General features: G+C 39.7%; 1 protein-coding gene across 1 annotated transcript in view; it reads left to right on the top strand.

Annotated features, from left to right (window-relative positions):
* FAM171B (family with sequence similarity 171 member B) overlaps window positions 1-24,951 on the top strand; it is a 64,959-nt gene extending 40,008 nt beyond the window's left edge. Inside the window, exons 3-8 of the mRNA XM_059393001.1 lie at window positions 4,136-4,228; window positions 6,487-6,645; window positions 11,214-11,384; window positions 15,210-15,326; window positions 20,035-20,158; window positions 20,407-24,951. Coding sequence (XP_059248984.1) covers window positions 4,136-4,228; window positions 6,487-6,645; window positions 11,214-11,384; window positions 15,210-15,326; window positions 20,035-20,158; window positions 20,407-21,745 — 2,003 coding nt within the window. The 3' untranslated portion in view covers window positions 21,746-24,951. The remainder of the gene's footprint in view (window positions 1-4,135; window positions 4,229-6,486; window positions 6,646-11,213; window positions 11,385-15,209; window positions 15,327-20,034; window positions 20,159-20,406) is intronic.
* Window positions 24,952-27,794: the final 2,843 nt, after the last annotated feature.

Below are 27,794 nucleotides of genomic sequence, written 5' to 3' on the forward strand. Positions count from 1 at the left end.
CTCTCTCTCTCTCACAAATACTCCTCTATAGACCAGTCTTATAACTCTAAATAAAAAAAAAAATCCTTAACAGAATAGTAAAAAAGAATTTCACCATTATTTAAATACAGCTTTCTGTTAAGACCAAAGAAGACCATTTTTCTTCTTTGCAGGATTATAAGGATATCAAATGTGTCACTCTATTAATTTTACATATCATAACACATTAGAACTAGCAGATGATAACATCAAGAACTGTCTGAAATGCATTTTATAAGTTCACCATCTGTGCCTAACTAAGAACAAGCTCCATTAAAAACTAGGACCACAAAGATCTCAACATGGTAAATATTTCAAAATCATACTAACTATAAAAATAAGAGGTGATTCTACTAAAATAAGAAAGTGGGGGCGCCTGGGTGGCTCAGTGGGTTAAAGCCTCTGCCTTCGGCTCAGGTCATGGTCTCAGGGTCCTGGGATCGAGCCCCGCATCGGGCTCTCTGCTCAGCGGGGAGCCTGCTTCCTCCTCTCTCTCTCTGCCTGCCTCTCTGCCTACTTGTGATCTCTGTCTGTCCAATAAATAAATAAAATCTTTAAAAAAAAAAAAAGAAAGTGAACACCGATGTCCATATTATTTTACATTATAGAAGTTTTTATCAGAGCAAAAATATATCAACAGACCAGAGAAGGAGATAAGCTATTAAAAGAAAGAATCAAAACATTTACTATTTCCAGTTATCATCATATCCCTGGAAAAATGACAAAGCGTGAATCTTAAAATGCTTAAAATTAATGGAATTAATGGAATTTGACAGAATTACTGAGTGTGGAATAAGCATTGGTACAAATCAGTATATATTCATATCTACCAGAAGTAGTCCGCATTTATGGAAAATAATGAAATCCCTCTCAGAACAACAAGGACAAACAATATATGCAGGGAAACCTAAAAAAAAGTGTTAAATAACCACGTGTTAGGGAAAATAAAACTACCAAATGTTACTGCTAGACCTTAAAAAAAAAAAGCTGAAAACTAAAATCCTGGATAAATGGCAAAACATTATATTTCTTTAGAAGTCTGAGTATTGTAAAGATTTCAATTCTTCCTGATTTATATATTTAATACAATTTAAAAAAAATGGGGGCGCCTGGGTGGCTCAGTGGGTTATTCCTCTGCCTTCGGCTCAGGTCATGATCCCAGGGTCCTGGGATCGAGCCCCGCATCGGGCTCTCTGCTCAGCGGGGACTCTGCTTCTTCCTCTCTCTCTGCCTGCCTCTCTGTCTGCTTGTGATCTCTGTCTGTCAAACAAATAAATAAAATCTTTTAAAAAATTGGAAGAATAATCCTCAGAGAATAAATGTATAAAAATACCTGGAAATCATTTTAAAAGAATATTTATTGGAGGCAATTTGCCATTTCAAATAACTAAAACATCATATACCTACACAATTAAAACTCTGATACTGTGGTACGAATCAGACACTAGCATGCATAAGAAAATGTAATCTATGATAAGGTACCATTATAAATCAGTGAGACAGGGCCGAATATTCAGTAAGTAGTGTTAGGACGTTTTGGTTAACTATCTGGAATAAGTGAATTTGGATTCATATTCCAAATACATTGCTCATGGAGTTCAAATGTGGAAAATCAAATCCTATTAAATAGAAGAAAATTTTAAAAAAACTATCTGATTTTCTTTTTAATTACGATGGTCTGCTTAAAATTAAAAGTAATGAAAGAGGTCATAAAAAGTAGATATCACTATTTTTAAAAAAGGTACCATATCGCACGGTGACTATAGTTAATAATACCATATTGCATATTTGCAAGTTGCTAAGAGAGCAGATCTTCAAAGTTCTCATCACAGGGAAAGACGGAACTCTGCATGGTGGTGTGTTAACTCACTGTGGTCATCATTTTGCAATATATACAAATATTGAATCATGCTGTACAACCGAAGTTAATAAATTATATGCCATATATCTCAAGAAATAGAAAAATATGAGACAATAAGAAGTAATATATTTTTTAAAGATTTGAGCGGGTGAGCGAGAGAGAGAGAGCACAAGAGGGGAAGGGGCAGAGACTCTCAAGCAGAATCTGTATTGAGCACAGAGCCCAATGCGGGATTCGATCTCACAACCCTGTGATCATGACCTGAGCCAAAACCAAGAATTGGACGCTTAACCGACAGAGCCACCCAGGTGCCCCTAAGAGGAATATTCTGAATGTGCTAATAATTCATATAAATTAGTTAGAAAACACCAAGGCCCTGGCTAAATAAGTGGATAAAATTATGACCTGGCAATTTTCAAAATGAGAACTAATGATCTGTCACAAAACATGGCAGAATGTTTTATCTTACTCATAGTCTCAGATTTGTACACCAAAGACACTCGCACTTCTAAGATTCTTCTCCCTAGAAGAGTTGGGAAAAGGGCCTTCCCAGGGTCGGCAGAGTGAGGTGTGAAGCGCGTTCTCAGACGTGGCTGGGGGCGCGGACGCCCACAGAACAGCTGACGTGTGTGTCCGAAGTCGTCTGAACCTGCATAACCTTTGCCCAGAATGCCAGTGCTCGGAATCTGCCCCAAAAACAGAGAGACAGGTAACTGAAGCTGACAGGTATTCGTACACAGGGGTGCTGATTCAAATATTATTTTTTGCAATAATAGGGAAAATAAAAACAATCTAAGTTTATACCAGTCTAGGGATTCAGTAAGTCTTGATACTTCAAGAAAGAAAGTATGTGACCTTGGAAATGTTAGAAAAAGTTTTTCCTGAGGGACAGAAATGCTTGTGATGTTACCTTAAGTGAAAAAGCAGGGTAAAAATACTCGGTATGCAATACTGTACTGTTTTTAAGAAAATCACAGGGAAAAATCCAGGAAGATTATACTGAACTGTCAATAGTCGCTGTCTCTGTGGGGATTGTGGTGGCCGTCACCTGCGTCTTCATTTCTCCACTTCGCCAGAGCGTCCGTTAGTCCCTTGTCTAGTGAGAGACATTCTGTCAGGGAAAGGAAGTCGACCTGTAAGGGTCACTGAAGTCCGGAAGAGTCTCCTCAGGTTGTATGACCTTCAGTTGTCAGGGCTGCCCCCGTTTTACGCTAGCTGTGACGGAAAGACTAGTGCCCTACTGTATCATCTCCAGGTCCAAGCCACTCTCCTAACATTTTCTCCGATTTAATAAAGCCATTAATTAGTCTATTAATGTATTCTGAATTGAAATTACACGTTCATCGGGTAGTCTTTTCCTATTGTAGGAAAAAGGTATGTTTCATTTAATATCCATTCATATCTTTTTGTGTTTTATCCTTTGTTTCTATTCCCTTTACAGCTCTTTGAAATATCTTAAAACATGAAAAAGTATTCCCATGCAAATCTGTTTTATCCTCACTGATTTGGGGATATTATGTTATTTCTGTTAATTTCAAATACTGGTACTGGGTAGGGGAGAGCTGTCAGACGAGAACTCAGAGTGAGTCTGTTCTTGCTTATAAAACTGTCTTTTGTCCCTGCTTCTCCGGATCTTGAAATAACGTGGTTACCTTTCAGGTCCTCTGCACGTGTCCCATCAGTTACGGAGGGCGTCTGTGCCCACAGGCAGCCTGGCCCCTCCTGCATCACGGCCCGTAGTTGCCTGCGGATCATTTGTTCCATCACGTGTTCAGCTGCTCCCCTGCTCCGCCAGCTCAGAGTCTGGCAAACCGTGCTGTGCGGTGAGGAGCGCCGTGCCCTGATGCAGGGAGTCTGGGACGCAGACGAGCAGAGGATGTGGTCTCGCTCAGAGACCCTTGCAGGTGGAGCCAGGACTTTGTAAACCATTAGAAAGAAATAACAAGTAACCATTATATAGAGAAAATAGCAGAGGATTTTCAGGGTTATTCAAGCATCTGGCCTGACCGTATCTATCTGGGGATTGAGAACATCATTAGTCACCTTGGTGTGAACTACTGGCAATAGGATTAGTAAAATGAAATAGTGTCCTCTGATTTCTCCCTCATCATTCTTTATATTTATGTCCCGCAGTCCCCGACCCCCCACCTCAGTTCCCGACCCCCCACCTCCACTTTTTAGGGACTGCTGGGACAGACTTATTTACCTAGTTCCCCCCCATTTAGTAAAATATTGTAATTGTGCTGTATTTCACAGTATATTCATCAGTTACACTTTCGCTGTTCCCGCAAAGCCAAGCGAATATATGGCTGTTTGAAGACACCGTTTTAATTACTGGAAAATTAGCTGGTAAGTTCCACACTTCTCAGCTCGTAAGTAAAAATGTCAAGTAATAACAGTCACTTTAATTAGGTAATTGCTCTGCACTAGTGCATCGGTGTGGGTTATCACTTGGAAAAACCCTGCCTTGCCCAGGAGTGATTGCTCTCAGTGGGTCTGAACTGATTCCTGGGTCGCTGTCCGACTGCGGGACGCGGTGCATGGGACTCGCTCTTCACCATTTTCACAGCCCCCCCACCTCCACCCCTGCCCGCGTAGGAACATCGGACTTCTGGAAATGTTGCAGAGAGAGTCTCAGCCGCTTTCCCAATTGTGTCTCTCTCTGGCTTTTACACGGGTCAGTGAAACTGGGAAAACTTTAGGATTCTCTGGTTTGTGGCACGTTCATCCCTGCTTCTGGCTTGAAACCTGCTGCCTGAGCAGGGAAGGGCCTGAGACCAGATACGTCCTTTCCTCAGCAGAGGGGATTCACCCCACCTGAAGCCTTACTTTATGTCGGGTTCAGTTTCGCTCTACCAGCCACGGCAGAGACAGAACCATGTATGAAACGAATTAGCGCGAACGTCCATGTGCTGCTCCTTTGCATTTTACCAAGCGACAGTGAACGCTCATTTGTCTGGAAAATACTGGCTACATCTTGGTGCATCTCCATGAGAACCCGGAGCTCTCCTGAGGTCTCTGATATTTCCTTTTAATGCCTCTTTTCCCTAAGAAGTGAGCCGTTGATAGGGCTAGTGAGGAAGGGGTGGATGTTTGTGCAGACGTTAAATCCTTCCTTGGAGAATACCCATCCTCACTTCTCAGCATCCAAAAAATGTATGTTTTTTCTTCCAGGATTTGATCAGAAAGGTGTATGGTTTGTACAACAAAAATGTGTTAGGTTTGTGGGAGAAATTGGAAACTTCAGGAATGTACAAAACCCTAGAGGAGCTCAGCCAATTTTACTTAGTGTACATGTTTTCAACCATAAGAAATTTGGGGCTTCAACATAATAAAGTCACATATATATTTTTTTAAGTTTTTAACTTTGTAATTGGAAATAACTTCCAATTCAGAAATAATTTCAAAATATAGAAAAGTTGGAAGAAAGAACCAAGTAACTGCTGTATACCTTCTACTCAGGTTAATCTACTGATAACACTGTTCGTTTGCTTTACTGTGTATAATTGTGCTCTGGGTTTGCCTTTTGTTTTTGTTTGTTTGTTTTGTTTTTGTTTTTTTTTTTCCTGACCCATTTGAAAGTAAGTTACAAGTATCATGGCCTTTTACCTCTAAATTTTTAAGCTTGCATTCCTAAGAATAGGGTTATTAAGTGGCCATAACACAGTTCAGCAAAATTATTTTAATAGGGTAACTTACCTTCCAAATTCCCGTCTCGTTCACTGACACATTTTTTTTTTCTCACTCCATTTTAGGCTCAGGTATTACGTTCAGTTTTCATGTCTCAATTAGCCTCTGCTACTGTGAAATTCATGACACATATTTTTAAAAAGTAAGGTGTAAATAGTATCTGTTAATCATTTGTGTTTAACTATTAAATTTAATGATTTAACCAAATAAGAATATAATAAATGTGTTGTTTTTATTTCCCATATTTCCAGGTATTATTTTTCTAGCTTCATATGTAAACTATACACTGATTTTGAGAACTGTATTACATTTTATTTATCATGTATTGTCATGGAACTATTTAGAAACTGGTATTTCAAAATTCTAATAATTTAACTGATTGCTTCTGTCTTTATCAGTGGCCTTAAAGTCAAAGCAATAGTTGATGTTTTTGATAAGTTTTAATGATTTAAGAGTTGATCCTTGGATTGTTAAAAATGCATTAATTACAGAAGTATCAATATTCTGAGTTCTCACTCCCTAAGTTATATTAAAGAATAGTCTGCTCACAGTTAGTGACGTGGGATGACATTTATGAACTGGATGCCTAACATTTTGATCGGCTCCAGCCCACTTTGGATGCGCCAGTACCTCTACTCCTGTTACAGAAATGAAACCCAGGTGATCTGTATGGACTAAAATGGTATGTGGTTCCCTGGAGTGAACCCCAAAAAAGGGTGAAGAAATTCTGGACAGAAGAATCAAGCAGTTTCTAGGGTACAGGTGCCTTGTGTGATCTAAAGAAATTGGGATTTCTTGTTTATTTCAGTTTTGAATTTAAAATAATAATTATGAGATGTTAAAGTGTCCTGAGGGATGAGGCTCTGCTTGATGTGAATTTGTTTTGTGTGTTTGTTAATGAGGTTTCCCTTTTCCAGATGCCAAATCTCAGCCAAGTGTTCAGTTTTCAAAAGCCTTAATTCAGCTACCAGACGACCATCACGCTAGCAATGTGACAGGTTATCTCACAGTTCTACAGCAGTTTTTGAAGGTGGACAACTTCCTCTATACAACTGGAATTACTCTGCATAAGTCAGGTATCATCTAATTTTTACATAGTCATATTTTATATAACTTTGCAAGTTAAGAAATATATTTAAAAGCAAAAATTTGATTTAAGCTTACACATATTTTATAATTTGGCCTTCTATCCAATCTTATCAAATTAATTATCAGTAATTGTTAGACATAAAGTTTATGGTTTAGAGTAAGCAATTAATAGTTTTTCTTATCAAATATACTTGGTATTTCCTATGAGTAAAATTATAAATAAATATTTTAAAAATATATTCTGTTGACCTTTGAACAATGCAGGGATTGTCCCCTCCCCCGCGTTAAAAGTTGTATAACTTTTGATTCTCCAAAAACTTAACTACTAGGAGCCTAGTGTTGACCAGAAGCCTTCCGGGTAACACTCCATTAAAACATATTTTGTGTATGTGTTATATACTGTAATCTTACAATAAGGTAGAGAAAGAGAAACTGTTAAGAAAATCACAAGAGAAAATACATTTATAATACTGTATTTATCAAAAACAGTCCATATACGTGGGCTGCTCTGTTCTCAAGCCCACGTTGCTCAAGGGTCAGCCGTATCCCACTCGGCAGCACATATGCATGCGTGGCTGTCGTCACCTGAAAGGTAAGAGGATGAGGGAATTTTACATTCCATTTAATACAGCCATGAATAAACCCCCTAAAAATCTCCTTCCCCTGCACCTCCACATGCGTGCCACCAGTTCTGCCACTTACTGCAACATGGAACCGACTCATGACTTTTTAAAAATCACCTCTGACAATCTGTATTTCTGATGACTTCAGTTGTGTCAGATTCTGGTCCACTTCATTTGGGGGAACAACTAGAAATCAGAGTAATGGACATGTAGATGTTTTTGCTCTTTGTTTTGCCTTGCCTGCTGTCATACTCCTCCAGCGAGATGACCCTCACTGTTCTCTTACGGGCCTGTGTTTCCTCCCGTGCACACCTGTGGCTCTGCCTGAGGGCGTCCCCTAGTCCAGCAAGCTGGGCGGCCCTCATGAGGGCCAGCTCTCGACGGATAGACAAGAGTACAGACGGCACACATCTGCTCCTTAGTGTACCTCCTTCTGGCTCCTTCCTTCTTCTCCGGACTCTCCGTCTCCTCAGTGACGGGTACTTCCTTCCAAACTGTCACCTTAGCGTCAGCTTCCTGAAGAAGCCAATCTAAGACACCTGCCAAAGTTGTTCGGATGCAAGTTAGAGGCTGCTCAAAACAAAAGCCTTTGCAGGAGTGAGAGCAGTCTGCCATTTCCCAGACGAAGCTCGTGTTGCACGGGAGAGTGTTTGTGGATGGGACTCGCGAGGTTCAGGAGGAGGAGACGCGGTATACACTCCCCCCAGCCTCCCTCTACCACCTGCTTGTGAGATGGTGCACTTACTGTTCCAGTTATCCTGAGAATGCCGCTAACACTTTAGCTCTAGAGCAGGGCTGGCGAATGGGAAGGTTTTGCTCTATCGGACATGGTAGCTACTAGCTGCAGGTGCCTGTTATGCTCCTGACGTATGACTAGTGCACCGGAGAACTACACTGATTTCCTTTAAATTTGAGTTGCCACATGTTGCTGGTGGCTACATTATTGGGTTGCTTAGTTCTAGAGTTTTAGGGGTAAGGAACTGTTTATTTGTTTTTTGTTTTTTTTTAATTAATTTATTTATTTTCAGAAAAAGAGTATTCATTATTTTTTCACCACATCCAGTGCTCCATGCAATCTGTGCCCTCTCCAATACCCACCACCTGGTACCCCGACCTCCCACCCCCCGCCACTTCAAACCCCTCAGATTGTTTTTCAGAGTCCATAATCTCTCATGGTTCACCTCCCCTTCCAATTTCCCTCAACCCCCTTCTCCTCTCTAACTCCCCATGTCTTCTTCCGTGTTATTCCTTATGCTCCACAAATAAGTGAAACCATATGATCATTGACTCTCTCTGCTTGACTTATTTCACTCAGCATCATCTCTTCCAGTCCCGTCCATGTTGCTACAAAAGTTGGGTATTCATCCTTTCTGATGGAGGCATCATACTCCATAGTGTATATGGACCACATCTTCCTTATCCATTCGTCCGTTGAAGGGCATCTTGGTTCTTTCCATAGTTTGGCAACCGTGGCCATTGCTGCTATAAACATTGGGGTACAGATGGCCCTTCTTTTCACGACATCTGTATCTTTGGGGTCAAAACCCAGGAGTGCAATTGCAGGGTCATAGGGAAGCTCTATTTTTAATTTCTTGAGGAATCTCCACACTGTTCTCCAAAGAGGCTGCACCAACTTGCATTCCCACCAACAGTGGAAGAGGGTTCCCCTTTCTCCACATCCCCTCCAACACATGTTGTTTCCTGTTTTGTTAATTTTGGCCATTCTCACTGGTGTAAGGTGATATCTCAATGTGGTTTTAATTTGAATCTCCCTGAGGGCTAGTGATGATGAACATTTTTTCATGTGTCTGATAGGTGCCTCCTTCTCATTGTCTTTTAGTCCTTGCCCCTGTGCGATTTTCTTTTCCTTCTTTGAATTGGCCTTATCCCAAGTGGTGGTGCTGGGTCTGATCTCATCAGCTTCACCCGCATTTAGTATGCAAAGCCACTGACTGCATAGAACTGGGGGGCGGGGACAGAGTTAAAAGCAGTCACCTCAGAAAGCCAGTGGGTTTCATCAAATAGTTTGATAAAAGATTATAATTACTAACAGATTACATGGTAATTTCTTTGGGCTTACATTGGATTTTGACTTGTGTAACTAGTCTAACTAGTATATAAAATATGTATGGCATTATTTTGCTCATCTTATGATTAGTGTTTTAGGAAGTTTACAAAGGCTAACTCTCTTACATCTAATGGAAGTTTTTCGCGAAGCCAATAGTTGCTCTGTCTGATAACTGAAGGTGCTCACCGGGTGTGGTAGATAATGAGGATTCCTCTCCATGGACTCAGGCCTGCTGCTGCTTCTGCCCCTCTGCCCATCAGCCTTCTCCCTTTCTTGCACAAACCAAGATCACTTCTGATTTGGGGGCTTTCACCTTCTGGTCTTTGCATGGATGGCCCCTTCGCATTTGGCCACAGCTCACACATCCCCTCCTCAGAGAGGCAGCTTTTATGACCTTGCACTTACCTTGTCTTTCCAGATTTTCTTCAAAGACCTGGTTAGGTATCTTCTACCACACACTTACATTCCAGTGGGAACAGGAATGACAATGGGCAAAGAAATGCAAAAAAGCCTTTTTGATAGTAATGAAGATGGTGAAAAAAATATTGCAAGCCAGTGTAAGAGCTCATGCACCCACTGCATTTCTGGAACAAGATGAGCATGTGGTGTTTTTGGGGCCCTGTTATAAATATTTGCTAAATGAATGAACAAAACTCTAGCTTTTAAGCTGAAGGTTCAAGTCTATCCATGAAGAGCAAATAATATGTAATGAATATACTTTAGTCAACTCTTCCTAATGTATTAGTAAATGTACTTGGGAAATCTAAAATTATCTAATTCTTTATAGAAAATTTACATTGTATTATAACATCATTAACCATATTACTTTATTCATTATACCTATTCTGCTGACTATTATTACTTTAACATTGCTAATATTTAAAAAAGAAAACAAATGCATTTTCTACTCTTCCCCTCAGTGATAGAAAAATGTGGGTAGCTCCTGATATTTAAGGCATGTTATAAATTATATGTATAATCATACTTTAAAACCTTAGGCAAAACACTGCAACCAATTCTGTTCATCTCCTTTTCCCTACTTTTGAAGCTTTGAAATCTAAGTCATATTTTAATACTAATATTTAGTCTAAGTTTATATTCTTTCAATTATGTTATTAGTCAAATGTATATTAAAGCTTATTACCTTTATCAGCTAACAGTATTGCTGGTTTTCTTTCATGTTTGTCAAACCTATCAAAATTTGCATTTTGAGGGGTGCCTGGGTGGCTCAGTGGGTAAAGCCTCTGCCTTAGGCTCAGGTCATGATCTCAGGGTCCTGGGATCGAGCCCCGTCGGGCTCTCTGCTCAGCGGGGAGCCTGCTACCCCCCCAACCCCTGCCTGCCTCTCTGCCTACTTGTGATCTCTGTCAAATAAATAAATAAAATGTTAAAAAAATATTTGCATTTGAGTCAGGATGTTTTTGACACAAGGTGATTTTAAGGAGTATAACCAACTCTGTTGTCCTCGTACTTGAAGCAGATAGTTTTGGGAGGAGAAGGGTCCAAGTTTTAGACCCATATCCACATTGATGCTGTGATATGATAGAACCTTTATTTGGGTAGGACACTAGTGAGATGTATTTTTGTTGTTTCATAGATTTTTAAAACGCTGAATTAGATTCCGGTGACCTTAAAATCACAAGACTCTGGAAGAATTAGGTCTCTAGGCTCATAATGATTTGTCAAGTTATATAGCTATATCTGTGTTTATATTTTAAATTCTCTAATAACGATCCAGTACTATTGGTATTAAAATGGATAACTGTAGGTGAATAAAGGAATTAAATATTTTAGTCCCCTATTTTATTAATTTGTAACTACAACCGGTATTTTACATATGATCTTAATAAACTGTCTTTTTTAGGTTTTGAAAGTGTTGAATTGACTCCTCTTGCTGCAATATGTGTGAAAATATATTCTGGAGGGAAAGAATTAAAAGTGGATGGTTCTATTCAAGTTTCTCTCCCCCTTCTACATACAAATGATCTAAGTGCAGGGGATCATATACCTGCCTGGACATTCGATATGAACACAGGTATGTGAGCTGGGTGAAAATATTTTTGAATGTTTGAATGTTTGATCTTAGAAAAAATGTTTCTATATTACTACTAATTGTTTTTAGCTTTACTGAGGTATAATTGGCACATTTTTATGTTTACTACAGAATAATTAAGTTGTCTTGTTTGAAACATTGAAATACATCATTTATATTTGAATGTTTTATCTTTAGCAGAGCATATGTTACTGTTATAAGCACTTTAAAATGACTAAAATTGGCCCCACGCGATTAGTTTAATACAAATGTGGGGAAAATGATGCAAATATATTACATTTAAAAAATAGCATTATGTATTCACATTCCCTTGCCCCTTTTTTTTTCTTTTTTTAAACTCTATGCCCAACATGGGGCTTAAACTCAACAAGCCCAAGATCAAGAGTCATGTCCTTCGGCACCTGGTGGCTCAGTGGGCTCAGCATCGAGTCCCACGTGGGGCTCCCAGCTCGGCACGGAGTCTGCTTCTCCCTCCCCCACCTCACGGTCTCTCTCTCTCAATAAAAAGGGGGGAGAAAGGATCCTGTGCTCTACTGACTAAGCCAGCAAGGTGCCCCTCCAAGGCCTGTCTTATATCCCCCAAGATCTTGAATAGAAAAGTAGAAATACACTTTTAAAAAATTATTTCTACTCTTATAGACTTTTGTTTTGCTATGCAACATGAACTTGTATTTAAAAGGTTGGTTAAGGCAATTTAGAAATGTATGTTTACTTCATGAAAATAAATAACATTGTGTTATTAAGATATAGAGTGATTATTTTCAGAAAAAAATCCCAAAACAGAAAACTCAGATACCAATTTTGGTCCCTGAGTATAGCCTCCTAAATAGATGCATGTTTTCCTCTTCTGCTTCCCTTGGTTTTGTTCTTGTGTTTCTATGCAAATAAGATGGGAGTCTTTTAAGTTGCAAAACAAACAAAACAAAAGAAGGGATATGATGCGCAATTGTTTTGTGAGAGTCCGGTAAGGAGCCTGGACAGTCTCACAGGATTTCTCTTGTCTGTTTCTCCTGCGTTAACACCGTTGTGTGATAAGATTTGCCTTCAGAGTGGCAAGAAGGGTGTAGGAGCTCGGACCTTATGCCCAAAGTCTAATGAAAAGAAAGATTTTTTTGTTTTAATCCGAGTACCAGTTGCACAAACTCTTGGATTCACTGCGATTGTAGAGTGGAGTTTCCGTGCCCTTTGCAGAACCAACATTTGTGGTCTGCACATACAAGGTACAGATTTATTTAAAAAAAAAAGTACGGATATTTTAGGCTTAAGATTGTGTGTTTGAGCCGCGGACTAATCATGTGGATTGAAAATAGGGAGCCATCAACCTTCAAAGGAGACTTAAAATAAGATTTCACTGCAATTAGAAGGGTAGTTGGCAATACAAAACAACAAGAAAATAAATGTCACCATAAAAAATAAGCAATAATAAATACATGTTTTTAAGAAAAAGTGGAAACTAATAAGTACACAAGACAGTTGTAAGGGAACGCAGTCTCGTCTCCGCGCAATTCTACGCTCACTACTTCACGTCTGGTCTCCAAGTGTTGGGGGTGGGGGCGGGGAGAGGGTTGTTCTTCTCACACGAAGCAGTTCTCTGCCAGCTGGATGTCCTAAAATTCTATTCAATTTAGACACTGGCATGAGATCAGATCCCACGGGTTAGGACTCTGTCCCATAAGACTGTCCCCTGGCCCCGACCTCAGAGGCCAAGTGCAGGTCCCGTGTGTCACCCATGCTTCCGACCAGCCCGCGGTGAGCGGGAGACCCCCGTGGCCATCTCCGCACCTGCAGAGCTGCCCACAGAACTCCGTGAACTCAAGAGCTCCTGCAGCTGCTACTGGGGAAATTCTTTCTTTTCAGTAGACTTTAACCGGGGGGGCTCACAGGAAAAGTTCACATCCTGGATTACCAGTTTATTATAAAGGGTGTTCTCTCCTCTGCGTGCAGCACCCTGCCACCACCTCGATGTGTTTGCCAACGTCCCTTCGGAACCTTCAGGGACGTTTCGTGGTGTGGGCATGCTGCGTGGTCATTGACCCGCGGTGGCAGTGCTTCCTCTCTGGCCCGTCTTCCCACTCTGAAGATGGAGCTGCAGCGGTGGAGCTCCAGCCCTCTGACCACAGCGTGGGTTTCCCTGGCAGCCAGCCCTGCACGGGCCTTTCCAGAATATCACCTCATTGACATAGAGTCAAGGGTGGTTGAAAGTGGGTGGTCAGGAACAGAAGAAGCACTCTTTCCACCTTTATCACATCGGAAACTGTGCCAGGACGGGGACGGAGACCAGATCAAGTCTGTTGTAATCGTTGGCTTGAAAGCACTAAGCCCTGGAGTCTAGTCCATTGAAAAGCTGTGGAATTTGAACAAATCACTTATTTGGGCCTGGATTTCCTACTTTGTTGAAAAAAGCGCTGTTTTAAAACATTTCAAAGGATATCTGTGTTGAGTTCTGATTTCTGATTGTTTATCCCCATAAAGGCCTTTGTCTCTAATGTGCCTTCCAGTAACAAAACTTTTGAATTCATATATCAGATAAGTAATGCCTAATTTTAATGTGACTATTTAAAAAACATAGTAATTTGGTCCATTTCCATCAAGTTGGTCTACGTTATTAAAAACACTGTTTTAGGGGCACCTGGGTGGCTTAGTTCATTACATGGCTGCCTCTAGCTCAGGTCATGATCCCAAGGTCCTGGGATCAAACCCCTCATGGGGCTCCCTGCTCAGTGAAGGGCCTGCTTCTCCCTCTCCCTCTGCCTGCTGCTCTGCCTGCTTGTACACACACGGTCTCTCTCTCTCTCTGTCAAAAAATAATAAAATCTAAAAAAAAAAAAAAAAACTTTTACATGTTGTAGGTCTATCATTACAGTGGATTAACAAACCAAGTAGAAATATACAATGAATTTATAAAAAGTTCTGTTATACTCAACTTTATAAAGGTCTTCAGAGAAAGAGCTTTACTGAATTATTTGTCTCATGGATGGCATTTTATAGATCAGATAGCATTTTATTTATTTATTTATTTTTCCTTTTTTAAGTAGGCTCCACACTGGCCCAGTACAGGGCTTGAACTCACAACCCTGAGATCCAGACCTGAGCTGAGACCAAGAGTAGGAAGCTTATCTGACCCGGTCACCCAGGTGCCCCAGATCAGATAGCATTTTAAAAATATTCTTAAAGATCTGGTTCTAAAAGAGTCATGCCAACAGTACTAGACCAAAACAGTATTTAATAAAAAAAATGAATAAGGCCAAAACCCATACATAAGTATTTAATCAGAACCCAGGACAGGTGGCCATAACCACCTACTGACAAATTTGGATTTCACTACTCACATCCTTCCCGTATCGCAGCACGCACAATTTGAACATTATTTGGACTCATGATTTCCCTAAATATGTGTGCTTTCTACTGTGTATATCACTGTAATATGCACTATAAATATATTTTCAAGATTTTACTTCTTTATTCAGGAAGAGAGAGGACACATGCGAACGGGGTAGGAGAGGGAAGAGGAGGAAGAGGTCGAATCCCACGTAGACGCCACACTGAGTGCAGAGCCCGCATGGGGCTTGGTCTCATGAACCTGAGATCATACCCTGAGCCGAAACCAAGAGTCGGACGCTCGACTGACTGAGCTTCAGGCACCCCTCTCTGAACTGGATTATGATATAATATACATTATCCATGATAATATATTGCCAGAGTTTTCATAATCTTTGAAAGTCCTGCAAAGTGTTCTCTACATGACTATCAGCAAATTCCCATCAGCATTAAATACCACTAACTGGTATTTTTTACTTGCCTTTTTAGGTGCTTGGATAAATCATGGCCGGGGGACAGTCAAGGCATATAATAATCACTTAATTTGGACATATGACGCACCACATTTGGGCTACTGGATAGCAGCTCCACTTCCAGGAACTAGAGGTATTGTAAAAATAAAAGCAATTTGAAAAAAATTCAGATAGTGAAACTGGAATTGGTATTGCTAGGTCTTGACTATTCTGAACATTGCCACTTACTGACTATATAATGCTGGAAAAAGCTTCTAGTCTCTTGATCTCAACTTTAATATTTTTCATATGTTGTAAGAAAAGATGAAGCTCAATGAACTATAAGGTCCTTTATGGCTCTAATATCTGATGAATATGTGAGGTATAAAGTTTGTTCAAATCAAATGCTTACTTTTCAAGAATAAATTCCACCACATCAGTTAGAGCCTTGGGTGGTGAGCAACAGGGTCAGATCTGGGATCGTCCATAGAGTGTATCAGGATATAGGGTCCCAGGAAAGGCTAAAGAACTAGCTTCTAAAAGGCAGAAGTCCTAGGGAAGCCCAGCAGCAGGCCTGTTTCATGGTCTTGGCATGACTGCTGCTGCATATGTCACTGACCCTGGTCCTCTGCAATCCTTTCCTCACACCGTTGAAGAATTTGCTCGGCCCAGACTTGGGTCGAGAGCACACTCCTGGGGCAAGGGCTGTTGAAAAATAGTGTCCCCATACTGTGTCAAAGATAATACATGTGATATCCCAGATGAAGGTTGGCCTGACAGAGGAACTGAAGGTGGACAAAAGCTCGGACTTGTCCCCTAGCAATGGTGTGTTCATGTTCTAGGACAAATGGGCATTTTATTTTTCCTAGATTTAACACACTATCAGACTATCTGTGATTTGTAGTAAGGAAATCACACATGCATCTTGGGTTGTATAAATCTGAAAAGACTGAAACATTGCATGTTTGATCCATTAAGTCTTACTGAAGTCTTCTAACCTGTGGTCATGTAGACCGGTTGCACCGCGGGCCTGCTCCCACTTCGTGGGCCGCGGCGGTGCTTCTTGGCTGTCCAGGTAGCCAGCTTTGCTAAGTCAGCTTTCCAGCCTCCCGCATCTGCTTGCTCTTTTTTCTTGTTCTGCTTTTCTCCTTTAACCTGTGGGTTGGTTGATTTATAAAAACAAAACAAGGCAAAACTTCAGTGTCATTTTCATGAGGTTTTGGGCGCAGTGCGAAGGTTGAATGCATATGTCATTTCTTTAACTTTCGTCCTGTGTCTGAGAATTCTGGTTGGTTGAAGGTCTTGGCTCCCAGCGGAGAGGCAGCGGGCTCATTGCTAGTCGGGAACAGACCCACCGCAGACCCGATGCAGGGTGTGGCTGACATTTTACATATATTTCTCTGCAGCATTCGACACCTAACTTTGCTAGGGCTGTCTAGTAATAATTTGAAGGCTCTGTTCTTTCTGCAAGTGTCTTTTTTAATAGTTTAATTTCTTTTCATTTTATATTGACAACCTTTGACTTCTAAACCACGCAAGGTGACAAGCCTTTTTTTTCCCCATCCAACCAAAATTTAGTGTTCCAGTAGAAGAAATATGTGCCATTAACCATTACGATCAAGGGGGATGTTCTCCTATTTTTATTTGAACTTTAGTGCTTACGAGATTATGCAAAACCCAGAGGGTGGTTCCTTTTGTTCTTCATGAGGCAAAATATCCTGCAGTCTTGCCAGCTGTCTGACCTGAGTTCATTCTAGATCTGCAACTATAATGAAATCTTGATGAAAAAGAACAATTAATATTTAATACTTCAACTCGACTAAATCCAAGCTATTTAATTTCTAATAAAAATAATCTAAGGAACAGTTGAGTTTTATAGAGACATGTGCTTTACAGGGAAAAGATACCTGAAAACAATTTATATAATTATGAATTACAAAAGTCAAGTAATTTTCTAGAGTAGGTGGAAGTTTTGTTTTAGCTTATATGTTGGAAAAGACTTTGTGTGAATCAGAGCACTAACACAGAAGTGTGGGTTTCCCGTTTAGCTTGAATTAGATAGCTTCTAGTGATAGCTCCAAAAGTCCACCAGCAAGCATCACAGTCAGAGGAGCCCTGTGCTAGAAACACAGATAGCTTGACTGTAGCTCTGGCTTTGCCAGTAAATATCTGGCTGAGCCTGAAATAGATACTTACCATCTTAATATTAGTTTTCTTATTTCTAAATTGCAGGAGTTGGATATGATGATCCTTCATCCCCCCCAAATTTGAGATTATAAAATCACATTTTGTTTAAATCAAAGTTGGTCCTCTGATGGACCAGTGTCTGGTGTTCTGGAGCTACTTTACTTAAAATTTTGTTAATAACAAACTAAATCTCTTTAAAAAAAAAAATCAAATAGAACTCTAGGATTTCTTGGAAAATAAGTGCGAGAAATTAAAATCAAGTTATGTTTCATAGATTGCTATAGTCGAGTTTAATAAACAAGTACTTAAGGACTGTTTTTAAATATGCATCTTCAAATGTATTTAAGTGGAAATATAATTCTCTGGCTTTCTCTTTTTAGGTGGGTGTGCACACACACACACACACACATACACACATACATGCATACTTTTTGCTGTTGTTGTACATATAAAATCTGGGGGAAATGCAACAGTATCCACCTCATATTTCCAGAAGTGTGTTCCACTGCAACCCTGTGCAGTTTCCGCTGTGGAAACGTATGTTCATACACCCTTTGAAGCTGAACGTCACTCAGTTATCAGATTGACTCCGTTGCAGCTCTGGATCCTGGATAAGAATGTGCAGACAGAACTGTTACTCTTATTTCTTTTCTGGTTGAAGAATCTTCGTATTGTGCAGTGCTAGACTCGATTGTCTGTCAGATATGATAAGCACTTTACTATCACTTAGCATTAGTACAGGAAATGGCGGTCAGTACTGCGATGCCTGTTCTTGTATGACCTTGAAGCTTCTTTCGACAGCAGGTGTCATAGAACTAGCACTTTCTGATGGCTTCTCATGTGCTCACACTAAGTGCTTTAAGAAGTGTTTACTTTTAATCCTTGTAACAACCCTCATAGGTGAGATCTGACAGACACAAACTAAGATACAAACTCATGAAACTTGGCCAAGGAATAAACGAGAATGTCACAAAGAAATAAGTGGTGGTGTTGGGGTGTAGATGTACATCCAGGTCCCTCGCACTCGAATGAATTCCCGTGCACTTGTTTAAGGAGTAAAAGGGTCCTGTAGTGACGGAGGTGGGGGTGTCTGAAAGTGAAGGTCGCAAGAGCTGCCTTCTTCCCTGTAACTAGTACTTTTACGCTTCATCCGTATCAGTCTGAGGACGTGGAGTCTCCTGCCTGCAGGGGTGGGGATTTCTGTTCCTCCAGCGAACGTGTGAGCTGAAAGAAAGGTATATATTTAAAGAAAATTAAATTTTAGTAAGTTTCTCTTAAAAAAGAAATAGACTAGGATTTTTTTTTTAGATTTTTTTTTTTTTTTATGTATTTATTTGACAGAGAGAGATCACAGGTAGATAGAGAGGCAGGCAGAGAGAGGGAGGAAGCAGGCTCCCCGCTGAGCAGAGAGCCCGATGCGGGACTCGATCCCAGGACCCCGAGATCATGACCTGAGCTGAAGGTAGCGGCTTAACCCACTGAGCCACCCAGGCGCCCCTAGACTAGGATTCTAATTGAGGACACTAGCTCCAAGTTTGTATGAATAACCACAATACTTATTCTCCAAAACCGTTACTACTACCATTATTATTACTTCTGTTTTATCAAATTAGATGGTGCAAAAGTTAAAGGACCCAAAGATTCATGATCCTCAGTCTTTTCTCGTACCCTGGGTGAAGCTAAAAGTCTCATTCTGGACATTTCCCATGGTAGAGTTTGCTAGGAAACCAGTTGTCTCACCACTCTTAACGTCCTGAATACATAGCAGACTCTAGTTGCTAATGACCAGTAGACGCGTTATGTCACTGTGAACCATGCAGTCTCAGTGACATTACCATGGTTTACCTCGACATCAGCTGCATTTATTTGCACGCAGAATCTTCATAGCCTCCAACTGGCCCTCCAAGCGCTTTCATCCACTTTGACCGTAGTGAAGCTGAGGCAGCCGCAGTGTTTCTGTGTGTCCTCACGTAGAAAGGTCCTGGGCCATGTGTGCCTCTGTGTGGCATCTTCATCTAGAGGCCAGGCTGAAAGAGTGGCAACTTTGAATTCTTCAAGTCCCCAATTTTTGGATTCTTTCTAAAAAACTTTTCATACCTACTTCCTTCAGCAAATTCTTTTTTGGATTTATCTTTAAAATTTCTTTTTAAATTGAACATAGCTAATAAGTCTTACTACCAACACTCTTTCCCAAAACCTCTGGGCACAGAAATATCCTCTCCTAGTTCATCCACCGAAGATTTTGCTGCCCTACAATGTGGGTCCATTTTACCGCCTCCCGAAGCAGGTTTCCTCGCTGCCTGGCCTGGACGCCGCTGTCACGGCTGTTGAGCTTGGCTTGATGCAATTCAACATTTGTTCTCATTCCAGAACATAGGTTGAAAGAAGGGCAGCACTTCGGGATACACTGTTCATGTAAGAGGGTCTCAGCAAGAGGGCAGGACCATATCATGCAGCCCCATTTACGGTGTCCACGTTTCACTGAGCAGAACAAGTCAACCCATGAAGCCCAAAGTGTAGGGAACATGTGCTCTGCCCACTGGGAAGCCTGCCCCTGAGACAGGAGCAACCAAACAGCACTGTGTACCCAGACTTACTCGATGTGCACGTACCCAGAGTAGGACATGGTTGAAAATTTTATCTAAAACAATATATTTTCTCTGTTTCACATTTAGGTTCAGGTATACACGGAAGCGGAAGGGACATAAGCGCCTACCACACAGTGTTTCTCACAGCCATATTAGGAGGAACAATAGTCATTGTCATTGGATTTTTTGCTGTACTTCTTTGTTATTGCAGGTAAGAAAAATACTATTTATAAATACAGAAAATTGCCATAATATCATGTCAGTGTGTTCTGGGTATTACAAAGTTCCTTTGTAAAAATAAGTAGGTTGATCTTTACAATATGTAGATTAAAATAAAAGTGGATATACTCTAACAGTAGCATTGTATATATTAATACCATATCATGGGATAGTTTTTTTTTTTTATGACTCTTCTAAATCATAAGTTTTAAACACTTTTTGCCATCTCCTCTACTCTAGGGATAAATGTGGTACTCCGCAGAAAAGAGAAAGAAATATCACTAAACTTGAAGTCCTCAAGAGAGACCAGACAACTTCAACAACACACATAAATCACATAAGTTCAGTCAAAGTTTCATTAAAAGCTGAGGACAAGTCACAGTTATTTAATGCCAAAAACTCCTCATATAGCCCTCAGAAAAAGGAGCCAGCAAAGGCAGAAGCAGAAGAAAGAGTTTCCATGGTAAAAACTCGGGACAATTTTAAAATCTACAATGAAGATATTCCATTTCTATCAGCCAATCAAAACAACTACTCAAGAAACCCAACACAGTCTTTGGAGCCCAATGTAGGGTCCAAACAACCTAAACATATTAACAGCAATCTGTCTTCATCTCTAGGTGATGCACAAGAAAAGAGATACCGCCCAGGTCATGAAGAGGCATATGGACATTCCCACATTCCTGAACAGCTTATGCATATCTATAGTCAGCCGATTGCCATCCTTCAGACATCTGACCTCTTCTCCCCTCCAGAGCAGTTACATGCTAAGTCAGCTACTTTGCCAAGAAAGGGACAGTTAGTCTACGGTCAGTTGATGGAACCAGTAAGTAGAGAGAACTTCACACAGACACTACCCAAAATGCCAGTGCATTCTCATGAACAGCCCCCGGATGCCAGGGAAGAGAATATCCCCCTTGAAGGTCAGCAGAGCTTGCCGTCCCAGACTTCAGATTGGAGCCGATACTCAAACAGCTTACTAGAGTCGGTTTCTGTTCCGGGAACGCTAAACGAGGCTGTCGTAATGACTCCCTTTTCCTCAGAGCTTCAGGGAATTTCAGAACAGACGCTCCTGGAGCTGTCCAAGGGAAAGCCTTCCCCCCACCCCAGAGCATGGTTCGTGTCTCTTGATGGAAAACCAGTCGCACAAGTGAGACACTCCTTTATAGACCTGAAAAAGGGCAAGAGAACCCAGAGCAATGACACCAGCTTGGACTCTGGGGTGGACATGAATGAGCACCTCTCAAGCAGAAGACTCGAGAGGGAGAAAACGTTCATCAAAAGCATGCACCAGCCGAAGATCCTCTACTTAGAAGACTTAGACCTGAGCAGCAGTGAGAGCGGAACCACCGTCTGCTCCCCCGAGGACCCAGCTCTGAGGCACATCCTGGATGGCGGGGGTGCAGCAATCCTGGAGCACCCCGGGGAAGAGTCTCTGGGAAGAAGAAGTGCTGTTGAAGGCTTTGAGGCCAGTCTATCCCCTACCAAGAAAAGGGGCAGACCACCACTCGCCAAAAAAGACAGCAAGACTACTATCTGGAAGAAGCGAGAGGAACGCCCACTGATTCCCATGAACTGACGCCGAGGACGTTGCGAGTGTGCTGGCTCGTGTTTGTTCTTGCTCCTTGCAAGCCGCTGTCTGAACTTTTGAAGAAGTTGGAACTGAGCAGTCATGGTCCCTGGACGTGTCTCAAGCAGAGTAAATAGTAAAATGGCAATTCACTAATGAAAGAGAAAGATACCAAGCAATGCTTTTTTTGACCTATTCTTTTCATTTACTTTTGAGTCATGAATTTGAAGTATCCGAGAGCTCAAAATGTGAAGTAGCTTCAAGACGTTAATTCTCTGAAAACCCTGCTCCGCCAGCCAATGTAGCCCTCTCTCAGAAAAACAGTGAAGTGCGCACTCCGAAAGTCGCTTTCAGAAAAGTTGCCTCTGCTTTCATACCCGCCCCTGTAAACATTTAGAAATGAAACTATTGGACATCGTAGCCTTGTGACATAAGACTGTTATGTTCTCCTCTGCCTGTAGATGAAAATAATGATAAATGTTCTCGATGTTCCTCTAGAATTTAAAGGCCAAACAATATTTCCCTTTTTGCAATAAAATGCATGTGCACTGTACCAACCCCAAAATAAATCTTGCTCATGTAAGATAGGCAAGAAGCTACGTGGTTGTTAGAGAGGGAAAAAGCAGCTCTTTGGTTGTTTTTGGATATAACTTCACAGACTAAATGATGAGGTGTTAACTTGTTATTTAGAAATCTGAAAAAAGAATGCTCTGATACTTCCATTTTTATTTTAAATTTTCTCTTCTCCCTACTTCTAGAGTGAAATGATTGAAACTGTCAAGGAAAACTTTAGCAATGTTAAACAAAAACAAAACCCCATACTTTAAGAATCAATGATACATGTAAGCTAAAATCAGCTTTAAGATATTTTTCTGTCCCCCACAATTCATTCATTTTAAACTTGAATTTAAAATTAATATTCAGATGTTCATTTTAAACTTGATTTTAAAAATATTTAAGGATTCATAAGCAGCTTTCAGTTTATTAACAAAATATGTGAAACTAAAGGAAATAAACATTTATTTTTTAAATGTTCATAAGCAGGAAAAGAAATTCTATTTCTCCTAGACTCAAAAATACCTTCAGAATGTTACACGTATATCCAGATGCTTTTCTCTTGACATTTGTAAAAGATATTTTAGAAAATGTTTCGATTTAATGGAGAAGTAAAAGGTTTTTTTAAAATCACTTTTAGCATTTGCAACATGTTTTTCTAGTTTTGGAAGTAATATATTCATGTTCTTTTCATCATCGCAAAGAATTAAGTATGAACACATTCAACAGCTGTTTTTAATTATAATTGTCTTCAACTCTAAATTATCATTCATATGTCCTAAAAATAAAGCTCTTTGTTAATTAAAATCAATTCATCCCATGTTTTCTCCAAATTTCCGTGAAGGCGAATGTCTGAAGCAGCTCCCCCTTCTCTCAGGGGCAAAAGTCAGACTAGATTATTGTATTTCTCATCCACTTCTCTCCAACACAGGAGCAACAGAGAGACCCAGGGCACATAAACAATTTGAAAGAAGCAAAATTAGCCGAATATATTAGTTATAGTCAAACTACAGATGGATAGTCAATGAAAGACAACTGCTTTTTTTCCCCCCAAGATAGTCGACTTCAGCCATTTTTTTCCTCTAATTACTTCAGTTTTTCCTATAACACCAAACCTGTTGGATAGTACTCTTTCCGTGTTAACCCAAAGAACTTAAAAACGTAGGCAAAAGTTTGCCATGTTTTACCCAATCCATAGGAGAGAGAGATATTTGGGGTAATACCTAGGGTTAGTTTCTGGAGTCGGAGGTTTATATTGGTCTACAGAAAGATGCATCAAAGTGGCATAGATGGAAATGACTCGGAAGAGGTTACAGTTAGTGCTCTGCTGAAGTGCCTTTGACATAGACGTGCTTGTTGGGAGGATACACTAACATCTTTCTCTGATGTGCATTTTCTTTCTGTTAGCCAAATTAAACAGATGTGCAGTTTTGTTAATCAAAAAATATAGACCTAGTGTTTCATGTTGGAACAACGATTTTTGCATGCAAGTAACATTTCTCTTGTGTTTTTTTGAATCCTGTTTACATTGATAAGCTATGTTGGAATGAAGTTAGAAACTATATAGTAAACTGTTGCACTTCAATATTTTAAGCTTATATTTTCCCTACCTTTAAATAAAAATGTTTCATGTTTTAGCTTGGTGATGGAATACATATGTTGATATAAGGGTATATTATTCAAGTATGCCACTTACTCATTCTTACGTAAAGGAAATGAGATGTATCCCCAGGGGCTTTTATAGAAATATTTTTTTTTTGGGTTTCAGAATAAAAATATTTTTTTTATACACTGCACATTCTGTTCTCAATGGGGAAGTATAGGCAGTTTACCTTTTCTAATGATAAGTGTGCGACTTCTCATTTGTGAGTAGTTCACAGATTTCCTGTTAAAAAGCTGAAGCCATCTACTTTTTCTTAACCCAAGTAATAATTACCCTACAATATTCACAACTTTCTTAAATTTTTAAATTGAAAACCAACAGTTTTTTGCAATGTAACTCTTACAAATTTTGATCACGAATTGTTAACCTTTGTGGATCCTTTGTATATCTACTTTGGATATATCTTAAAAGCAAAATTATCCCTCAATTAACTGATGGATTCGTTTACTAAAGCACAGCTATATGTATTTTTGAATACATATGATCTTGAGACTTTATAAAATGAATTTTTATGGCATTTATGCAGTTGTACAGGGTTTACGCCCTTTCCTAATACGCAGAATCACGAAGGTCACAAGTGTTGCGGAACGAAAGCGCCACTTTGTGCCGGCGATCATTTTCGGATCACTTTCTGTGTTTGAGTCCTCTGATATCAGTACATTCAGAGTTGTAGGAATCTGTGGGTCAAATAATGTCCGCCAAAACTTCCCAAAAGGTGAAGCTCAGAGTTTGTATTCATTTATAGCGAATGAGTTACTCATTTAGCTGTGTGCTGGCGTTGTAAAGAACGTGACCATGTTCCTTTCCGTCTCAGACCTTAAGCTGACACATTGCCCTTGTTTCTGAGTATTTCTATCTTTTGTATTTCAACAGAGGAATCTCACAGTTCACTGTATTTAATGCCATTGTTACTATATTTACTGCTGAAAACTGTAACAATCTGAAGATTTGTAAAATGTTAAACATAGCTCATTAAAGACAATAAATCTAAAAAGTACTTGATGCTTTTTTTTTTTTTTTAATTTACCTATTTTAGAGAGGGGAGGGCCTAGGGAGAAGTAGGGAGAATCCCAGGCGGACTCCGTGTTGATCACAGAGTCTGACTCAGGTCTCAGTCCCACGACTCTAGGATCACAACACGAGCAGAAGCCAGGAGCTGGATGTTCAACTCTTACCACCCAGCGTCCCCTGGACATATTCTTTAATTCTGGGTAAACAACAAAACATTCCTCCCTAAACTGTCATTTCATCTAGTAAATATTCAATTATTACTTTTTCCACTCTTAGACTCCCTGTGTCAAAATAAAAATATTTGAATACTCTTTGTTTTTATAATGAACTTGATTTCTCTTTATATTTCATGTTCTCCAAATTTCACATTTTTACTATGAAAGCCGAGTATAGCCAAATTATTTTTCCATTCATTGAGAAGACTTGTTAAGATATGTCATAGAATATAAAATAAAATTGCAGCATGCAAAATACGTAAGTGAGAAAATGATACAGTATCCCTGCCTCCTCCACTTAAAACTATTTGGACTTTAAACATAATATAATCACACAAAGGCTGTTCACACTTAGGGTGTTACATGTCCTTCAAGAGCCCCTCTGCTCACCTAGCTGAACCGTACTCAAGTTCAGGGAGTCTACATTTTGGGGTGTTGGAATATCTTTAATTTACTTAAAAATAATAAATAAATTTTATTTTAAGTAGGTTCCATGCCCAGTGTGGACCCAACAAGGGACTTCAACTCACAACATGAAGTTCAAGACCCAAGTGGAGATCAAGAGTTAGACGTTTAACTGACTAAGCCATTTTTTTTTTCAAGGGAAAGTAATTTCCATATATATGAAATCCAAGATGTTGGGAAAGACTGTCCAGGGAAAACAACAGAAAAAGCTTAAAATGAGTGTTTTTTTTTAATTTTTTATTTTTTATAAACATATATTTTTATCCCCAGGGGTACAGGTCTGTGAATCATCAGGTTTACACACTTCACAGCACTCACCAAAGCACATACCCTCCCCAATGTCCATTTTATTTTTATTTTTAAGTAATCTCGACACCCAATGTGGACCTTGACCTTAAAACTCTGAGGTCAAGTGCTGTATGCTGTGCTGACTGAGCCAGCCAGGCACCCCGGACTATCTTTTAAAGTCATTATCTTGGCTGCTATGTTTTCAGACATTTTGTGTGACTTCCATAAATTAAAATGGCAGCAGAAATACCTTTGGTTCGTTCTCATGGCAACTGGGCTTTGAATCCACTTACACACTCTGCAGGTTCGGCTGTCAGCAGTGCTGTTTGAGACCGACGCTCTCATTTGGATCCCTATAGACTGTAAGCCCAGCTGTGGCTACCTTTGTTCCAGGGCCTGGTCTCCCACTGGGATAGTCTAAGTCTGGACAGAAATAATGCAGTTTCTGGAGACGTCCCGCAGGACCCGAGCTCACATGGAACTGACTTTTAACAGAAAATAGGTTTCCTAAATCACAATCAGATACACAGCAGCCAACAGATGATGTTCATGAGGCAGTCATCGCATTCTCCTGTCAGAAGGGAAATTCGTATCAGTAGACTAATGTGTAAGAACTATAGGAAAGGTGGATGGAATTAGGAGACTTTGTAATGCATTTATCAGAAGTGATTTACCGATCAGTCCCTGATACTTACGACAGCTAATTAAGGACCTTCCCCTAAACTACACGCTGTTGATAAGGTACCAGTTAAAACATCAATAAGCTCTCCTGAAGCAACTGTGGGACGAACTTCTTCTGAGAACACTGTTCTATTGTCTTAGATTCGCTTGCTCCATCAAAATAAATTCTTCCCTTGACTTTATCTTTTTTCTTTATTTTGAGCCTCTCTTTTGGTGGCAGTGGGGGAACTCAGGGAGCTTCTGCCCAACTGGGCTTTTTAATATGTAAAAACATTTTCAGTTTGACTAGAAAAAAAAAAAATCACAATGATTATAATCAATTTATAATGCTAAATACCAAAAAAGTAATAAAATCAATTGCAAATGATGGAAAAACATTTTAATTAAAATATATATGGCAAATTTCACAGGGAGAAATTGTGATAACTATTTTCTTTCTCAATTAGATAAATTTCGAGACTACAATTTAAAATTACCTGGGTTGATCAAAACTGCAATAACACTTCTTTCCACTTTGTTAGCTGCAGTCAATAAAGACCACCTGCTTCTGTTGGGAAAATTTACATGTTGACAAGTATATGATTATTTTTCCCTTCAATGACAAACCTTTCTTCATTGAATCTCACATTTCCTAGTTTCAAACTTATACTTACTATGGCTGTAAGCAATACACCACAGTCATGTAGGAAGACCCAACTTCCCAAATGATTTTGCCTTTTTTTTCTGTGTGTACTTCGGGCTGACTAGAAGTTTCATAATTCATATGTTGACTGATTCTAATCCTTATAGACCTTATTAAAACACTAGACTAACTGCAGACAGTCTGATTCAAAACAAACCAGATAATTACATTCCCAGGAGTCTCGGGGCTTACTACATGTGAACAGCTTAGTTAAAAACCTTTCCTAAATACAATATTGAAAAGCATAATTGTGGCTGTTAAGCAACATGGAGTAAATAGCGCAAAACAATTTTTATTTCTATATTTCAGTCTAGAAAAAAATTTTTGTTTTACATAGGAAGTATTTTTAAAAAGTGTATTTATTTAGCTCAGATTTATCCATAACATTCAGCTTTCTGTAATAAATACTATTTTGAAACCCTGATTTCTAACTTAGATGACTTCTGGAAGATTTGTATTCATTAGATACAGAAATGTTTAATATTTTTTTAAAGATTT

Source organism: Mustela nigripes, chromosome 3 (assembly GCF_022355385.1).
Source record: "Mustela nigripes isolate SB6536 chromosome 3, MUSNIG.SB6536, whole genome shotgun sequence".
Lineage (NCBI taxonomy): Eukaryota > Metazoa > Chordata > Mammalia > Carnivora > Mustelidae > Mustela > Mustela nigripes.